This window comes from Curcuma longa, chromosome 1, assembly GCF_044706935.1.
Source record: "Curcuma longa cultivar G26 ecotype Majalengka, Jawa Barat chromosome 1, ITB_CL_G26_1.1, whole genome shotgun sequence".
Classification (NCBI taxonomy): Eukaryota; Viridiplantae; Streptophyta; class Magnoliopsida; order Zingiberales; family Zingiberaceae; genus Curcuma; species Curcuma longa.
The window spans coordinates 12,040,230-12,057,104 of NC_133861.1; the positions used below are offsets into that span (position 1 = coordinate 12,040,230).

At 40.1% G+C, this 16,875-nt stretch overlaps 3 protein-coding genes across 4 annotated transcripts; 1 reads left to right on the plus strand and 2 right to left on the minus strand.

Annotated features, from left to right (window-relative positions):
• Window positions 1-7,302: 7,302 nt before the first annotated feature.
• LOC141833679 (uncharacterized) lies at window positions 7,303-8,085 on the plus strand. The gene is given in 2 exon segments (XM_074721203.1): window positions 7,303-7,359; window positions 7,362-8,085. Coding segments are annotated over 2 exon segments (444 nt in total). The 3' UTR covers window positions 7,749-8,085.
• A 1,978-nt stretch (window positions 8,086-10,063) lies between these two features.
• Window positions 10,064-11,770, minus strand: LOC141839320 (glucan endo-1,3-beta-glucosidase 4-like). Of its 2 annotated transcripts, none has more exons than XM_074727057.1 (5): window positions 11,368-11,770; window positions 11,087-11,281; window positions 10,690-10,944; window positions 10,585-10,612; window positions 10,064-10,488 (listed from the first exon to the last, which is right to left on the minus strand). In XM_074727057.1, exons 2-5 carry the CDS (start codon window positions 11,148-11,150, stop codon window positions 10,296-10,298), a joined length of 540 nt encoding a protein of 179 aa, XP_074583158.1. In that variant the 5' UTR covers window positions 11,151-11,281; window positions 11,368-11,770; the 3' UTR covers window positions 10,064-10,295. The 2 variants fall into 2 exon arrangements, with proteins under 2 accessions (XP_074583158.1, XP_074583149.1); XM_074727048.1 differs by having other exon boundaries at window positions 11,087-11,186; window positions 11,368-11,769.
• A 2,511-nt stretch (window positions 11,771-14,281) lies between these two features.
• LOC141813634 (uncharacterized) lies at window positions 14,282-15,916 on the minus strand. Its single transcript, XM_074701593.1, has 3 exons — window positions 15,673-15,916; window positions 15,246-15,590; window positions 14,282-14,880 (listed from the first exon to the last, which is right to left on the minus strand). Exons 1-3 carry the CDS (start codon window positions 15,886-15,888, stop codon window positions 14,362-14,364), a joined length of 1,080 nt encoding a protein of 359 aa, XP_074557694.1. The 5' UTR covers window positions 15,889-15,916; the 3' UTR covers window positions 14,282-14,361.
• Window positions 15,917-16,875: the final 959 nt, after the last annotated feature.

Genomic DNA, 16,875 nt, shown 5'->3' on the forward strand with positions numbered 1-16,875 from the left:
TTTATGGCCTCTTGTTCTCATACGTTGTTGTTTTCTTGCTGAGTTAGGTTTACGAAGATCTGCATCATGCTGGGAATTGATTTGCCTAATTTGTACTTATTAATAACGCAGCCAAAATTCAACGCAGAACAGTATAAAGATGTTTGGATAAAGATGCATGTTTGGACATTTTTAGCAGTGTTTATAAAATATAAAGCAGGGCAGCCAAATGCTGTACATTGTGAAGAATAACCTCCTATAAATTGGCAGTCATCACCTTTACACAGGACCCCTTTGTCCCATCCAACATACGCAAGTTTCATGTGTTTAAATTATGGTGAACGGATTAAGTAGATAAGTTTCAAAAACAAAAAGTCTGCCTATGTTTCCTCTGTTGCTATAGCTTCCATATTCTATATCATGGTAATATTTTCTTGCAGGATACCACCAGCCATGAGCAAGAAGCCAAACAATGACATCAGATGTACTTAATTGTGTTTTAATGAAAATTTCATTACAAATCTTCATCCATAAAAGACAAAAAAGGAAGCCTAAATTTTGTAAATTATCAAAGAAAAGAATATATTTTTAAAATAGGTATTAAAAGAGTGCATATATACCCAAAGTACACTTATTCAAAAGGCAATTTACCACTCTGACGAAGGGACAAAAGGCGAACCATGAGATGTTAAGAAATCCGACAAAATGATGAGGTGGGCCTACATCAAAGGAGGCATAGACAGAGTCGGCAGTGAAATTAATCCAAAGATAGAGATGAAGGATCAAAGGTTATCATCGACCAAGATTGAGAACTCAGATATGAAACAAAATATTCTTTTGATTAATTTTTACCTTTAATTTTTTTTAAGAATTATTTTTTAAAAATAATTATTTAAAATTTTAGAGAAGCTCACTGGATTTTTAAATAAAATAGATTATTATTTTATAAAAGACTAATATTTATTACTGATTTATGAAAATGATTAATTAAGATATCATCTTTTAATTAATTAATCTAATCTATAAAACTCTAGCCTGACTTGTAAAATGCCTAGCTATTGGATGGTGGGACTTGATGGGCCCAGAATTAAATGACTTAAAATGTCTGAATATTAAATTAAGGGAAGCAACAGAAGGAAGATAAGAAAGAAACAAGAAGGTTAGAGTTTGAGTCAAAAGGAGGTTGTTTAATTTGTCTCCACATCCACAATTAATCATGCACGCATCTCGATTTTTGGTAAGTCATCGGAAGAGGAGACGGATTAAAATGGTTGATGTAGTCGATGACACACAAACTAGCTAGCTAGAGCATGGGCCTCTTCCATCTCTACTTTCCATGCATGCACAGTGATGGTAGCCTTTCACCTAACGATGCCACACAGATTTCAGAAAAATAAAACGTGGATATATAGATTTTAGAAAATAAAATAAATATTTATAATTTAATCATCAGGAGTGTAAGACAATTAGAACATCCCATCAAACAGATGCCCATTCAAAGAACAACCCTCGCACCCTAATACTTAAACATGAAATATTGATGCAAATGAAAAGTAGAAGTATATATCTCTGAGATAAATAGGCTACTTGTCGCATGTGTTGACTATTTTATTAATATGTTTAATTGTATTCGATTATTTAATTTTTTTTTCAGACTCAAATACTTTTCTCTGATAATAAAAAGTTTTATTTTCATTACTTAATTATTCTTCAATAAAAGCACATCCTTCTGCCTCTCAAACATCCTTCTCTTAATTATGGCTGCTTGGTGAGAAATATAACAGCGGCGCTGCTGCAGTTGCAACCGCCGTGAAACCAAAAAGAAAATTAAATACCACTTTAATTTTGTTCCCTTCTCCACTAACATTTTACTTGTTCACTAATCTTTCACTTTTGTTCCGTCCGTTCTCCACTAACAAAGGAAGTTACTAAAAACTATCAAAAAAGCATGAGAGACATGAGTCACATACTCGTGAATGGTTGTTTGGCAACAGGAACCAGAATATAGAATCAATGTCAAAAACTAGTAAGAAAGATTTGAACATCAAATATATGATTTTTTTTAAAACTCTTACCAAAATTACGAGCGGAGAACCTTGTATCCATTAATCGGTGAAGACAAGATACAGTCGCAGCCGCTAAAAGTCCAATTCCAATGGAAAAAATAAGGCATAAGCGACCATGACATGAGAGCCTTTTCTTCATTGCTCGCCATAATTATTTTGTCTTCCAGAATCCTGAGGAGACCCCTGCGGCTAATATCGAGGAGACGGATAGCTTCCTGCTCCTCCTGCACCATGAGGTATTCTTCCATGAAGCAGCGGCAGTAGATCTGACAAACGATCGCATCGAGCACTTCGAGCTCTGACTCGAAGCTCGCCCGGACATCAAAAGGTGCCGCTTGAAGAGCAGAATGTTTGTTGAGATCCCAGATCTTCTCGAAGAGGAGTTGAAAGTCGACATTGCGGTCTCCAAGTGCGGCGGCGGCGGCGTACCTATATATCGAAGATCTCTTTCTCCCCGTCGGCGGAGAAATTGTCAGCGAACTCTTTGTTGTTGGCTTCGTTCTCCCAACTGGCGAGGGCGATGAGCGATGTGATCATTTCTTCGGCCATGGATGTGGATCGGAAACGGTGGCTCCGGCGACTGTTCGGAGGTGGTGCGGGGGAGAGAATACGAGCAGAGCCTGAGAAAGGAATACCGTTTTTAAAGAGACTGATGTGATTAAGCAACAATGACGATCGTCTTCAAGTCCAAGAAGAAGATGTTCTGATGAATGGTGAATGATCACCCCGCGCAGGTGGAGGTAAAATTTTAATTTAATTTAAATTTTTTTACTTTTAAAATCTAGATAGTAACTAAAATATATATAAATACTAGTTAATAGCTAATTTTGAATGCTTTCCTAAATATAGATAGTAATTAAAATATATAAATACTAGCTAATTTTGAATACTTTGCCACTGAAGATCAAAGGTAAATCTAGATAGTAATTAAAATATACAAATACTAGCTAATTGCTAATTTTGAATTCCTTATACTTAAAAATCAAAATGTATATCTGTATTATTAAAACAATTAATTTTACTGTTTCTGCATTTGACGTATCAGCATAAAAAAAATACATATATACAATTGACTCACTTTTTCTTTTTAGCTTTATAGTGATAGAAACTCGTGAATGGAGTGCATAAGAATACGTTTGTAATGAGGAAATTAATAATGATTTTCAAAAAGATTGATCATTAATCACATCTACATTAATTCCCAACCAACTTATCATGCCAATGTGAAATTGTTTGCGTAACAACATAAGCACTAGGAATTTTATAATTGATTCGTTTAGTTGGTTAGAAACAATACATTTTTATGTTGTTTGTAATGATATATAAACTCCTTTAGTGTCACTAATTAGAATTTTATAAACACTATTTGTTTGAAATAAATGTATGGATGTGACCTATGTGTTACCCAATAGCTCTAGTGGTAATTTGCTATGACTTTGATTTGCCCATTAGTAACTGTTAGTCGACTAACAGTTAGTAATGGACTGGCCCAGCTGAATGAAGCACAAACATAAACATAGCCCATCGAAAGCAAAAGGTACTTTCTCGTCTGATAAGCTTCTCGATGCCTTTAATTTGTATCATCTGCTAGGGTACGAATGAATATATAATCGAATAAAAGAAACTGAGAAGATGTCTACCACACTTAATTCGAACCGATCATTCGTTTAGAAACAGCACTACTTAGACATTTAGACCATAATGATTTCATGCTACCTTTAAAATATTGAATTATCATGCAGAATCAAAACCATAAATAACATTCTGCCTTTTTCTCTCTCTACTTAATTATGAAATCCAATAGTTTCACCTTATGTAAATTGCATGAATTAACCTTTTTACAGATAAACATTCACGAACAAGCTTTTGCTGGGACTGGGATCTGCATATAAATTCTGCAGAAAATCATACCAATGTCCATGTCCCTGGTTCCTCAAGCCACATGAAACAACATGCAGCAGCATCTCAATAGATTTGTACGTTTAGGAAAAAGACTTAAACTGATATGCAGAAGTTAAAACATAATGACCCAACAAAATATATGATGTTAAACATGAATCTAATTAATTTGACTGATATAAACAAAAGGACTAGATAAATTGGCATCAACTTGACGAGAAGATTGTTTCCGCAGGCAGGCTTATTAGCCTACCGTCATTTTGATACCTAAAAGTGGGGAATGGGATATTAGAGCTCAACAGAATACAAAGAGCAGCCATTGCCCATAAACATCCATGACAGTGGAGAATGGGATATTAAAGAAACATCGATCGCCTCGCCTAATCAAGTCTGTTTCTAATGTACTTTGCTTCCAATTACTTCATATCCCAAATCTGGCCGGCGCAGGCGAAACTTGTGACTTCCATACATTACAGTCAACCATGTTTAGATCCAAGAGATCAAAGCATGCATTCTCAATCAACTGCGTCTGATAATTAATTTCTGACCTTTGAGGACACCTTTTGTTTCCTGAATTTATTCATGCACCCAATTAATCAAGGTGCAGAGACCAAAGCAAAGCTAGCTGCATGCATGCACCGATATATGCACGAATGCCACACACACGGACAGCAGTGCTAATCTCATCTTAATTGTGGTAGATCTACCTGCAGCCTGCAGCCAGCCAAGGAATACCCTTCAACTTCAAGCTGCAAAGGTTCTCATCCCAGGCCCCACCTTAATTGTGGTGAAGGGATTTGCACGGCAGGAATTGATGTTATCGCTGGACCTTCGAAGCAAGCTCCCCTGCAGCCAGCCGTGGGGGCAATACCCTTCAACTTCAAGCTTCAGCTGTTCTGCATTCAGCAGCTTAATTAAAACATGAATATTCATTAATATAGCCATCCTGGCACCCCCCAATATTAAGTTCTCTCAGTCACAATTCAAATTCATGGTTGGTTGAGGCATTGATACCTGCATGCATATGATGGTACCGCTCTGCTCCATGCCCATTTAATCTGTTATATAGAATCGGGACCAAATTTCAATATTTTGTGCGTGATCAAGGGCAAACATTCTGATCAGGAGAACTCCAGGTGACTGGTAGAGATATGATCAGTGATCGAGCATATATATATATAATTAATCAACCAAGGCCAGACCTGCTGATACCCCCTGCAGTCCTCGGGCACCTTGCCAGACCATTTAGGTCATGTTACCATGCATCAGATGGATTATCATCCATGCTCCTTGTTTTTGGATTTACTAAAACGCACCTCTGCTTAATTTAGTTTGTTTGCAGAATCAAGGTGATGAATCAGAATGGGGAGGGCCGAGGGCCGGCCGTGGTTGGAGCGCCTCCAGCAAACGCGCTCGGCATTTATTCCCCCGGTCATTAATTCTTTGTACTGTGGTCCGACGTGCCTCGCCATCAAACCGCATCCGTTTTATTGATTTTTTCCATTATGATTCGTGTCGCAGTTTAACTCAAATATGATGAGATCGTTCATTACGATGGGACAGGCCACGACGAAGGCCTGGTGTAGCAGCAGATATTGCGGCAGTAATTGGCGCATTCATTGGCTGAGCTGGAAACAGGTGAATTATTTATGCACAATATATAATTTTATATATTGTCTGATCAACGATTATAGTATTAAAAATTGGAGATCGATGCGGAGCTGAGACGAAGTCAAAGTGACAAAAGGAGTCCGGCTCTCGATGAAGGTGCTGATGAATTAATTGTGTTTGCGTGTGTGCTTGCTTAATGAATGCCTGAGACAAAGGCGAGGAGACACGAAGAAGACGAGCAGAAGGAGCCAAAGGCGGCAGAACAAAAGCCAAGGCGAGACTGTGCGTCGAAAGCTAGCACCTTTTTTCTAGCCCTCGCAAAGTGATTCCTGCCCTTCTTGTGTTGGCCTCTTCTGTCATATTCTGACCTCGTTGGGACTGCAGAATAATGGTGAACAAATTGTTAAGGACTACTGCACGTTCCTGAAGCCTGATTCAACTTTTTCAAGCCTGTGCCGCTTTGGATTCTGCCGCTGCTGATTGATGTGCGTGGTTATAAATAGTATGTGATCAGTTGTGTTTACGGACAGGTTCAAACTTTTCAGAGTCGCTTACATATATATAGTGTCACAATACCCTCTAATATTGAACAATTTCCTTAAAAATACTCTTAGAAATGTTTCTATCTAGAAAGTAAATTATCTATCTTATTGTTTTATATTATAAGATAGATTATTCATTTGTTTAAAAGCTTAAATTAAAATTTTAAAAAGTAATTTAATATTAATACAATTTTAAAAAACATTATAGGATAAATTATTAAAGTAAAGTGCATTTTAAAAATTACTTAATTCTTAATGTTTTATAAATATGGATTGGGATATAAATTAGTAAATATATTAAGATGTCCCGACCACCACCTATTAAAGGCCTGTTTTGTGTTTATCTATTGATGTCAATTGTTAGTCAAACTTGATGAACTCATTCTATCTAAGTTTGCTCTACTTGCCATATTCTAGATAACCTTTATTCTTTTTTTCTGAGTAAACCTTCAGCAACTTCTACCTCTCTTGATATGCTCCATTATTTATTACCGTCAATAAGTATAGCAAATTTTTAACTACATGTGTTTCAGAGTCCATAGAACACTTAAATAGTTATAGAATGCTCCACTAATTTATTGACGGATGTATCACCATATTGTCATTTAAAATGCCACCAATTAATTTTGACCATCACGGAATTAAATGCGTATTTAAAATGCCACCAATCAAATTCCATCAAACTTAAAGTTATTTCAAAATCTATTCATAAAGTAAAACTACTCTTGCGTTCGACCACCCTAAATTAAAAGACCTTGATATAAATCTTGTCCAACATCATAAAGCAAATTTGATGCCTCCCAAAAATTTAACTCAGTCGATGGAAACATGAATGCTTCGAATTTAATTAGTTCAACTGTCCCAAAAGGACAGGATATGCGAAAAAAAATATGCGGATGGGATTCGAATTTGTCACATTATGAGGACATATAAAACACCTCTTTTTTTAATTTTATTTTCCAGAAAGCCGGGGAAAAATAGCACACTCAACACCTAGTCATAAGAACACACTTCCAGCTGTTTAATTAATTGGCTTTATTAGCATGGACCATGGAGCCATGTTTGCGGTTCACACGCCATTTTGTCTTAATTCCTACTTGACACGCCCCCAAACGTATGCAGCGCACTGCCAAGCTAAGACGACAGCGCTCCGCCATCGATGGCGACGTCGTACCAGGGGCATTTATGAAATAAACGCGCATATCATGGCCACAACCCAAACACACGTCCTCATAAGGCAGCGGGGCGTCCTAATCAGGATCCTCCGATCCTCCTCCGACGACGACGACGAGTGCATGTGCGTACTCTGATCAGTCAGCAACCATCGCGATCCATTTCTGGTTTTTGTTCCGGAGGCAGCGGTCATGAGCATAATCCCGGCAGCTTGAACGCGGTGCCGATGGCTGGATGGTGGGCGGCGCGGTCCCTGGGTCTGCTAATGATCGTGTGGTTAATATTGTGCTTCAACGGTAAAGCTGATCAGGCCGCAATTCGGGGTTACGGAGGGGAGCGGCGATCGTTTCCAGGGAGGAGATCGCTCCCCTACTTCCCTCGTCCTCCTCCGGCAGTAGAGGCGGCGGCGGAAGGCGCTGGTTTGGAAGAGAGCAAGCGGCGGGTGCCGAGCTGCCCGGATCCACTCCATAACAGGTAGCTTTAATTGCAACTTTCCCAAAATGCCCCCTTTTGGGAAGAGAAATTACATATATGGCGCAGGCGCGAGGATGGATAAAATTTCTTCTTCGAAGCTCAAGTTCTCTTTGCTTTAAATTTTTATTTTTTTTCTGCTTTCGGTTTGCGCTCGAGGTCGATGTATAGGTTAATTGACCAAGTAGTGAAGACAAGAAAGGAGAAAAGGCTTTGTATCGGTAGAATCTCCAGGAGAGATTTATCTAATTAATTAATAACTTATATATATATATGTTGATTAATCATGGATATATATGCCTGTGGATTTGTATACCGTACGTGGCTTAAGTATATATGTAAAATCCAGGGAGATTCTCGGCATACAGAGCTGATGTATCATGTTTACAAAGTTTAAGCAATAAAAGATAATTTCTTAATTTACTCAATTTTTGTTTGTTTACTAACTGGGTATCTCCTTACTCTCAAGTGTTCTTGCTTCTGGCCTTTTTTGATTGATCATTACATCATAATCTCCAATTATAGAGTTCATTGATGATTAATTGCAGAGTTAATTTGTATGTATGCTGGCTGGCTCATTAACTCATGAAGAAATTATAGCAAAATTTCTAAGGGTTAATTAAAATTAACGTGAAAGCTCCTGTCTATTTGTTAATGTATTCAGTTCATGAGTACTACAAGCAAATATATTTTTAAGATCGTCGAGTAGCCTTCCAAACAAATTAACTTCCCTATTATTACCAAGGAATATGAAAGAATAGATTCTTCATCCTTTCATAAATTAATTTAATCCATAGCAAAGTGATAGTAATCTCAGAGTTAAATTACTGAGTTTCATGTAGTGGCTGATCAGTTTAGCTTAATTATATTAAATCGCGTTAAAACTATTTTTTCAATGGCCATGCAGAGCATGGGAACTTGATTGTTCTAAAATAACTTCTAAAATATAATAAATTAGAAATTGCTGCAACTGTATATGGACGCAGCGTCATAAACGTTGACATAACTTGTTCCCTGCAGCACGTTATAAAGAGCAGAGTAGGAGCCGATCTCGTCCGTGCATTTGCCAGATCAGCTAATCGGACAGAGGAGGTGAGGTTTCGTAAGAGAGCGATGAATGCGGTGCATAGGGTGGTGTGTGGCGTTGTCGTATAGTAGTTTGGAATGGAATCTGAAGGCAGCAGCTAGTTAACCGTGGAAGTAATACACAGCGTTGATGAATTAATTACCTGCAATTTGAATATCTTAAAAGAGATGACGCAGATCGAGGAGGGGCAGGAGTTCGACATGAACGGCGTAACCATTGATTCAATTGCTTCGGGGTTGGGGACTTTGAAGCAGCGCAGCGGTGCCGAGCTACGATGGCCGCCCCCTACGCTACGTAGAATCGTCAATGGCCTTAAAGAGACAAGGTTCTCTTTTTCTTTTCAATTTCGATGATCCTAACTTTTCCATGTGCTCAGACCCAATTGGCAGCTGATCATGGCTGCAGACGAAACTGTCACCTTGTGATGGCCAAGATAGGTCACTTGCTGCGACCTTGCGAAGGTCAAGCCTGACTACTGCAACCTTGCGGAGGACAGATCAAGTCGAGAACTCTCCACGAGATCACCACGATCGAGTTTGCAACGGTCTCAAAGAGACCAAGCTTAGTCACAAGCTTTAAGCTTATAGTGGACTCGCGACAACCATGCCTGAGTGAGAACTTGCGACACTCTGATGATTATCTGGCCTGCCTGCGAACTGACAGAGACAAAGCTAGATCACAAGCTCAAGGCGACCAACCAAGCTAAGAGGTTGTAAGCTCATTACTCGATTAATTTTCTATTTTTTTATGAGTTTTTTTCATTTTCTTCTTTTTCTTTTCCATTGCTCATCTTTCCTATCCTATTGCTGATCCATTGCTAGGAGTTGATACAAATAGAAAATATTTTTTATTTTTAAAAGAAATAAAAATTTAGTTAGACAATAAAAAATATAAAATCTTATATAAAAATATTTATTTATTTTTAATGAAAAAAATGATATTTGATTTGAAACATAGTAAGATAATATATGTGATGGCTGTATTTTACAAACTCTATGAACATTGGTGCGAGCAGAGCCACCTGATGGCTGTATTTTACATATATGTGATGTATAAGAATTCCATAAGTAATAGATAAAATAATAGACAAATGAAATTAAAATATTTTGTTTAGGTCGCTGATTAATCTTTTTTTGGTGTCTAACTCTCCTAGCTAACCATAATCTCTTCGGATATGACTTTTTATAAGGTTAGGAAGAATTAACAATCAAAGACGGTTGGCATATTGCCATCACGGTTACTTTGTATTGCTTTCAAGTCAAAAGAGATTGTCCAATGCAATATGCTACAAAGCACATAGATCAATCATGCATTGAGATACAGACACCAAAAACAATAGGAACACGACAGGGACAATGGAAAAAATTGCGCCAAATTAACTAGCGATCGAAAACAACTCCACCACTATTATTCAACACTGTTCATTATTAGTTCCTTTTATTTTCATCTACAAACCCCAAATATCGATCACAAGGCGTGGTACAGGAAATGACACATCAGTGGGAGCAGATAAGCCACCGAACGAGCCGAAGATATCGAAGTAGCATCGTTGAAGGGAACGAAGTCGGTGCTGGGTGGTCCGAAGGCCGTCGGCGTCGAGGTTGGGGTCGGGCTTGTGGGTGTTCCAGTTCCAGTTCCAGTGCTTGTGTTCGTCCCGCTGCTACTCTCCAGTTCCAAAGATAAAAGAATTCCATTAAAACAAATCTCAATACATTTTATCAAAAACACACTAGCAGAATATACAAAACAAACTCACCTGCCGCTGAAGATACAACTGCCAAAACCTGAAAAATCCAATTAATTGGACAAGGATTAAGATTCCGCTGAGTTACAAAAGTTAGGAAAGAGTGCGAGTAGTTACTGGGATTGTTGTAGGTAAGGTTAGCTGTGTTGCTGAAGTTGCAGGTGCCACCAGTCGCCCTTGATCTTTGGTAGTAGTCATTGTAAGCGTAAGAGGCGATGGCTGTCAAATTGTTGGCGACATAGCAAGCTTGACCTGGTTGTATGGGGGTGCAATTCGCACCGCCAGGTCCGCAGGCCCAGTTCAAGCCATTGGAAAGTGCAGTTGCATCAGCCCCAGCCCTCGCCACGCAGTATTGGGCATTTATTGCAGTCTCTGAATCACTAAGTAGTATGTAAACTTCTCGTCTTGTGATGTGAATAAAGCAACAAAAAATTTTGAGGAGTGTTTACAGTCACAGATTGGGGAAGAAAAAGGTATGATTGCACTGTAGTAATTAATAGCAGAGAAATCCTACCTAAAAGATCAGAGAGAAGGAAAACAAGTGCCCATATCTGACTCAGCCATCTTTTGTGAGACATCTCGATGATTTCTGAGCTGATGATTGTATTGAATTGCTAGAACAAAATCACAAGAAACTGAGTTCAGATCTATCGTCTAATTGCATTAGCCAAATTGAAGCCGAACGAGTTACTTCTGAGGTGAAACAACTCTATCATGAACGATCATATAATTTATCAGCAAACTGATGGGGCTTTTGGATCTTTGTAGACACTAAAGCGAAGAAAAAATTGGTACCTGAATTAAGCAACAGAAAGGATTCCTTGGAATAATTCAGCTGTTTTGGGATTGGCACAAGTTGGAGCAGAACAAAGAAAGATTTTCAGAAAATATTGCAGAGCATCAGCCACACCCAGAAGATCGCGAGGAGGATCCTTGTTCTACTCTTCTATCTATGACTTTGATTCTTGTGGACAGAAAGAAAGAAAAGTAAATAAAATCAAGCAATTTCTCTTTCAGCTACTGGACAGTAACATCACTACAATTATACTTCTACTGTCTCATGTAGATAAATACCAGAAGCACAAAAGGAAAACTTAGCAAGTTATGAATGCAGCAACACAGAAAAAAAAACAGAAAGATCATCCAAATAAAGAAGCATAAAACATAAGTATTTTGTTGATGTACAAGTCTCAGAAAAAACTAATAGTTATAATTCAAAGGCTAGAAGCATATGGCGAATTCTATCAGCAAATAGATAAAAGGAAAAAAATAAACAGAAAGCCTCTTTAATGGATGTAACGTTCCAATGAAAAAGATGGTTCACCTAATCCCAGCCTAACCAGTCAATCACGGAACCTGCTCCAAGCCAACTATTTTTCACCAGCCATGTTAATATTTCTAAACCAAACCTAATGCTATGTGTGTTAATAAAGGGCAAATAGCGTTGCTATAAAGTAACTTGGGTTGAAAGTGAGATTAGCATGCCCTTTTTTTTATAATATATGGCGTGGTTTTCGTTGAATGATTGAGTACCTGAAATGGCCTGGGCGTGCAACTTCATGCTCTCGTTTAATCTAAGATGAACTTTGGAATTCATGCCCAAGGTGAGGACTCTCAATAATTTGTCAAACTAATAATCTTATAATATTTCTACTGGAAAACATGCCAATTATTTGACGATAAGAACTCTTTCTTCTTTTCTCGTATTTCGGTCCCTTGTTCGAAGTGAAATGGAAAAGCAAGCACGAGGGGTAGAGAGAGGCATAAAGAGGAGGAAGAAACAAAGCAGCAGGAACCTTTGAAAGGCATCAATGGAGTCAATTCTAACCATAAAAGATAATGAAAGGGAAGGGAGGGAAAAAAGAGAGAAAGAGAAAGGAAAATATTTCCCATGTATCATAATAAAAAAAAAACTTATTAAACCTTGAAAAAGAATTAGCGCATGTAAATCATTTTAAATTTACTGGAAGTTTCGTCCAGTGAAATTTCATAGGAACAAGGAATTGGGCAAAGGGACAAATCGATTAAAAATGATAATTTGATAAAACTGAAAACTCATTCGTTTAAATTTTCCTTTAAAATGAAATAGTACAAAGTCTTGTTGCACACTTTAATGGTCGAGATGTTTTTAATTATTTGAGCCGTTGGATCTTTGTGAGACAAATTTATTCTTTTCCCTGGTAAGGCTGTTAAGTAGTTGGATCCACAAGTTGAATTGAAAGGCTGAGAGACTGATATTATCGATGTACTTTATGCCTGAATAAAATCTTTGAGCCGTTGAATTGAAAATGGATAAAATCTTTAGGATAAACAAAATTCTTCCCGATTTAGCTCAACTAAAAATAAGCAGGGGCTTTACTCAATGAACAATTGGACACTGCCAAGCCCATCGGCCCATCCAGCAACATTATTATAGAAAAAAAGCTCATTAACCATATTAAAAATTTGGAAAGAAGAAAATGAGGTTTTAATTAGGCTTAACAAATTGTTGCAATAATTTCAGAAGCTAACATTTATCCATGAAATTAAGGATTTCCGCCAAGCTGGTGAATTGGTCCCTTCTGCAAAACATAGGGTCCCTAAGTCTATGGTGTGTGTTAATGTATTCATTCAAGATGATATTTCACAAAACGTACAGAACCATGAGAACTGTGTATGGTCTTTTCCCCACAATTCAATTCGGAGTTGACTTGTCTTGCTAAAAGCCCATAACGTTGTTGTAGGAGTACTCGTAGTATTAATGAGCTGGGGGGAACTTTATTTCACTCTCTTTGAATGACGTTTTGATTTGATTTTATTTTATTTTTAATCTCGGAGTTTCATTCTATACAACAGTGAACTTATAATCCAAATTTAAGGGATGATATTGGAGCATGAGCATGGGAATGATAGATAATAGATCGAGAATGACTGTGTCCTACTCTTAACACTAAATATGCGAATGCCTTGGGTTTTACATTTGTGCAAGTCGGGGAATATTGTTTTGAACATACATAGTTGTTGATGCACTGAAAAAGGGCTTGCAACGGTACTACTGACCATTTTTCTCCCTGTTGATTCAGATCCTCAAACAATGAATGCCGTTTCTGAAGTAGTCGAAGAGAGCGTACGTGAATGGTCCATGCGACTTAAACACGCAGTGGATAAATTTCCTTGACAGAGTTGCCAACCATCGCCTCACGTTTCCATGCACGATTAGATGCTCCATTGCTTGGGGGGCTACAAGTTCCACCACCCCCATGCCATGTGCTGTTCACTTTGGGGCATTCTCCGCTATAAGACACCTAGATCCATCGCCCCATCACTACTGTGGTCACTCCCTGACACAAAGAGGTTCCATTTCCACTGTCAGAGGACAACGAATCCCTCACCTTCCTTTCACCTTGTGCCCATGTTGGACGAACACAGGCATAGGGGTCAGCACCGAAACCAAAAAGAAACCATGTGGCGCAGGGAAAAAATATCTCAACTGATCGACGCATCATCACATGCAATCTGACTCGATCCCCTACTGAGATACTCCACTACAGATATTACAGCCATGGTCGATTGGAAGATTCCCTCAATCTTAGTTCTCCAACGAGACAGGTGCCAATTGATGTGAGGAAAGAACATAAAAAAACAAGAGCAGGCGACAGAATTGCTTGGCTAGGGGAGTTCACTAGTGGATTTACAAATGTTTAATTCTGAGGTCAATTATTGTCCGACTTGCTTAATTTGTACAAGGAAATTAATGGAGTATTACGTACACCTCTTAATTTTCCACTGAGAGATCGATAGATTAATCGATCAGTTTTGAGTCTCGACGTCGTAGAAGCAGCAGCTTCTCTGCAGGACCTCCGCCGGCGGGATGAAGCAGTCGGCGGAGAGGCCGGGCACGTTGAAGAGGACGTCGTCGATGGTCCACCGCTCCTCCATTCGCGTCAGCACGCGCTGGTCCTTGAGCCCGACCCCGAAGCGGAGGAGGTTGACTGTGGACCGGCCGGAGTGGGCGACGACGAGGTCGTCGACGCGGCGGTAGTCGTCGATACTCGACGAGATGGTGGTCTCCCAGTAGATGGCCTCGGCGCCCGGCGACTGGATCCTCGTTAGCTGCGAGTCCTCCAGCCTCACCAGCAGGCCGCTGCGCTGGCTGAACAACCCCACCATCCGATGCTTGATGATGTCCGCCGTGCTGTCGCTCCAGCTCGACAGGATCGAATTGTCCACCATCAGCTCCAGCACGAAGCACTCTTCGTCGCCGATGTGCTTCTCGCCGACGTGCTGCGCCGGCGAGAACACGGCCGCGATCGTTTCAGGGTCTAACCCCTGTACCACTTCAATTTAATTGTTAAAGTGAGCAAAAACTCAAAAAGAAGTCTCCAATGTGGATACTGATCGTCAAATGCTACGCGTGACATAATTAAAGGATGGTTCACGTGCTATTCCGACAACTTTTTAATCAAAAGCCATTCCATAATTCAATGAAAGCCTGGGCCAGACATTCTCCCGGAAGGCAGTCAGAATCAAAGTCGAGAGAGAGAGAGAGAGAGAGACAGAGACATAGAAAAGCATGCGGAGGCTAATTCAGCAGCGGAAGATGAAATGATAATTAATTATGCACGGCAATATGAGAATTCAACACAGGAAAGTGATTAACTTTATAATATTGTTGTTTAATTGCGCCAACTTGCCTGCAGTGCACGTCGGAGGGGTCGAACGCCACCGCGGGCGGCGTGGGCGCCGAGCCAAGGTGTGCGGCGCCAGGCGACCTTGCCATCGCTTCCGGCGGAGATCTGGTGGCCGGAGACGGCGAGCTCGACGAGCCACATGTCGGGGACCATCTGCCAGACCACGAAGCAGCCCTTGTGGTAGTGGCCTTTGGAGGCGGCGCCGTGAGTGCCGAGGCCGTGCTCGTGGACCATCTCCATCCACACACGCCCGGACGCGTACATGCTCTTCGCCGTCCTCCCCCGCTTCGCGCACCCAGTCGTCGCCCGGAACTGCTGGATTATGTATTGCGCCGACGACGCCACCACCTGAAATCGTCGAAAACGTGCAGTTAAACGCACGTAACTAAATGCGACAAACTAAATCTTCAAACAGACGCGATCAATCTACATGGCGGGGGAGGTGGTTCTTGGGGGAGACAGAGAGCGGGGAGAGAGGGCATCCGAGGACGCTGAGGAGGATCTTGAGGTCGCTCTTCTTGTTGGAGAGCAAGGGAAGGTGGGTCTTCAGCCAGTTGTGGAAGGAATGCTGGATTCTTCGCGCTGCGCTCCGGGAATCCTCCTCCTCGCTGATGGGCTCCTCAGAGAGCGGAGAGAGGCGTGCCATTACTCCTCTGCTTCTTCCCCTGCTGCTCTCTTCTCTGTTTCCTTTTACTTCTTTCCAGGGTCAGAAACTCAGAATCGAAGGGAAAGGCAACAACCAAAAGCCTGGAAGCGGTAGTTAAAATGGAATGCAGCCTTCTAAATCGGATCTCGGATTCTGCGCCGTATACTCCTCCTCCAGTCTCTCGTCTAGGCAATTCCGTTATATATGGAATTGAAACAAGGAAACAGGGTGGTCTGGATGGAGGAAGGAGGTGGTTGGTGGGGGAGTGAAGGAAATGAATAAAGAGGGGGCCGGGATGAGCTTTTAAGGCAGGCAATGGCAGTAGAGAGGAGGGTCGCAGTGGTGGCGTTGGGCGAAAGGTCCAAATCTCTCTTTGGAACGTGGTGGTAGGAGTAAATACCTTGAGCATGCTTTGGCCAGCGAGTCTTTGTGGTGTTTGGTGAAATTAATTGAGGGTGGACGTTTTTCGCCTTGGGGCCTCTTCCCTTCGTAGGGAAGAAGGCAGCCACGCCAAGAAGATAAAAGCTCGAGAGTCCGTAGAGAGCTCCTGTGGGTCGATCCTCATGAACAGGAGTCAGACTGATGCGTCACTGGACACTAGTAACTAATTAATGTCGTTACCTTTTCTCTCTTTGAGAAAATGTGCGGGGAGTGAAGGAAAATTTTTGTTTTTTGTTTTTGCCATTTAATTTTCAAATCAAACTGAATGTCAAAATAATGTGGGAGGAGTGAAGCACACATTATCTATTCCATATTGTTTTTTTTTTAATTTAAAAAATCCCTTTTTATTTTTCTTCCTAAAATTATCGTACTTTCTATTATTTGTGACTTTAAGATTAAGTTAATTTGCAACTGATTTGTAAGTAATCTTTCATTTAGTAACTAACGCTCTATTTGAGAGGAGGTGAGGGAAAGGGAGAGAAGGATAAGGAGGGGGAAAAAGAATCTTGACCCTTGTTTGAGATAGAGTGAATTAAGGAGGGGAAG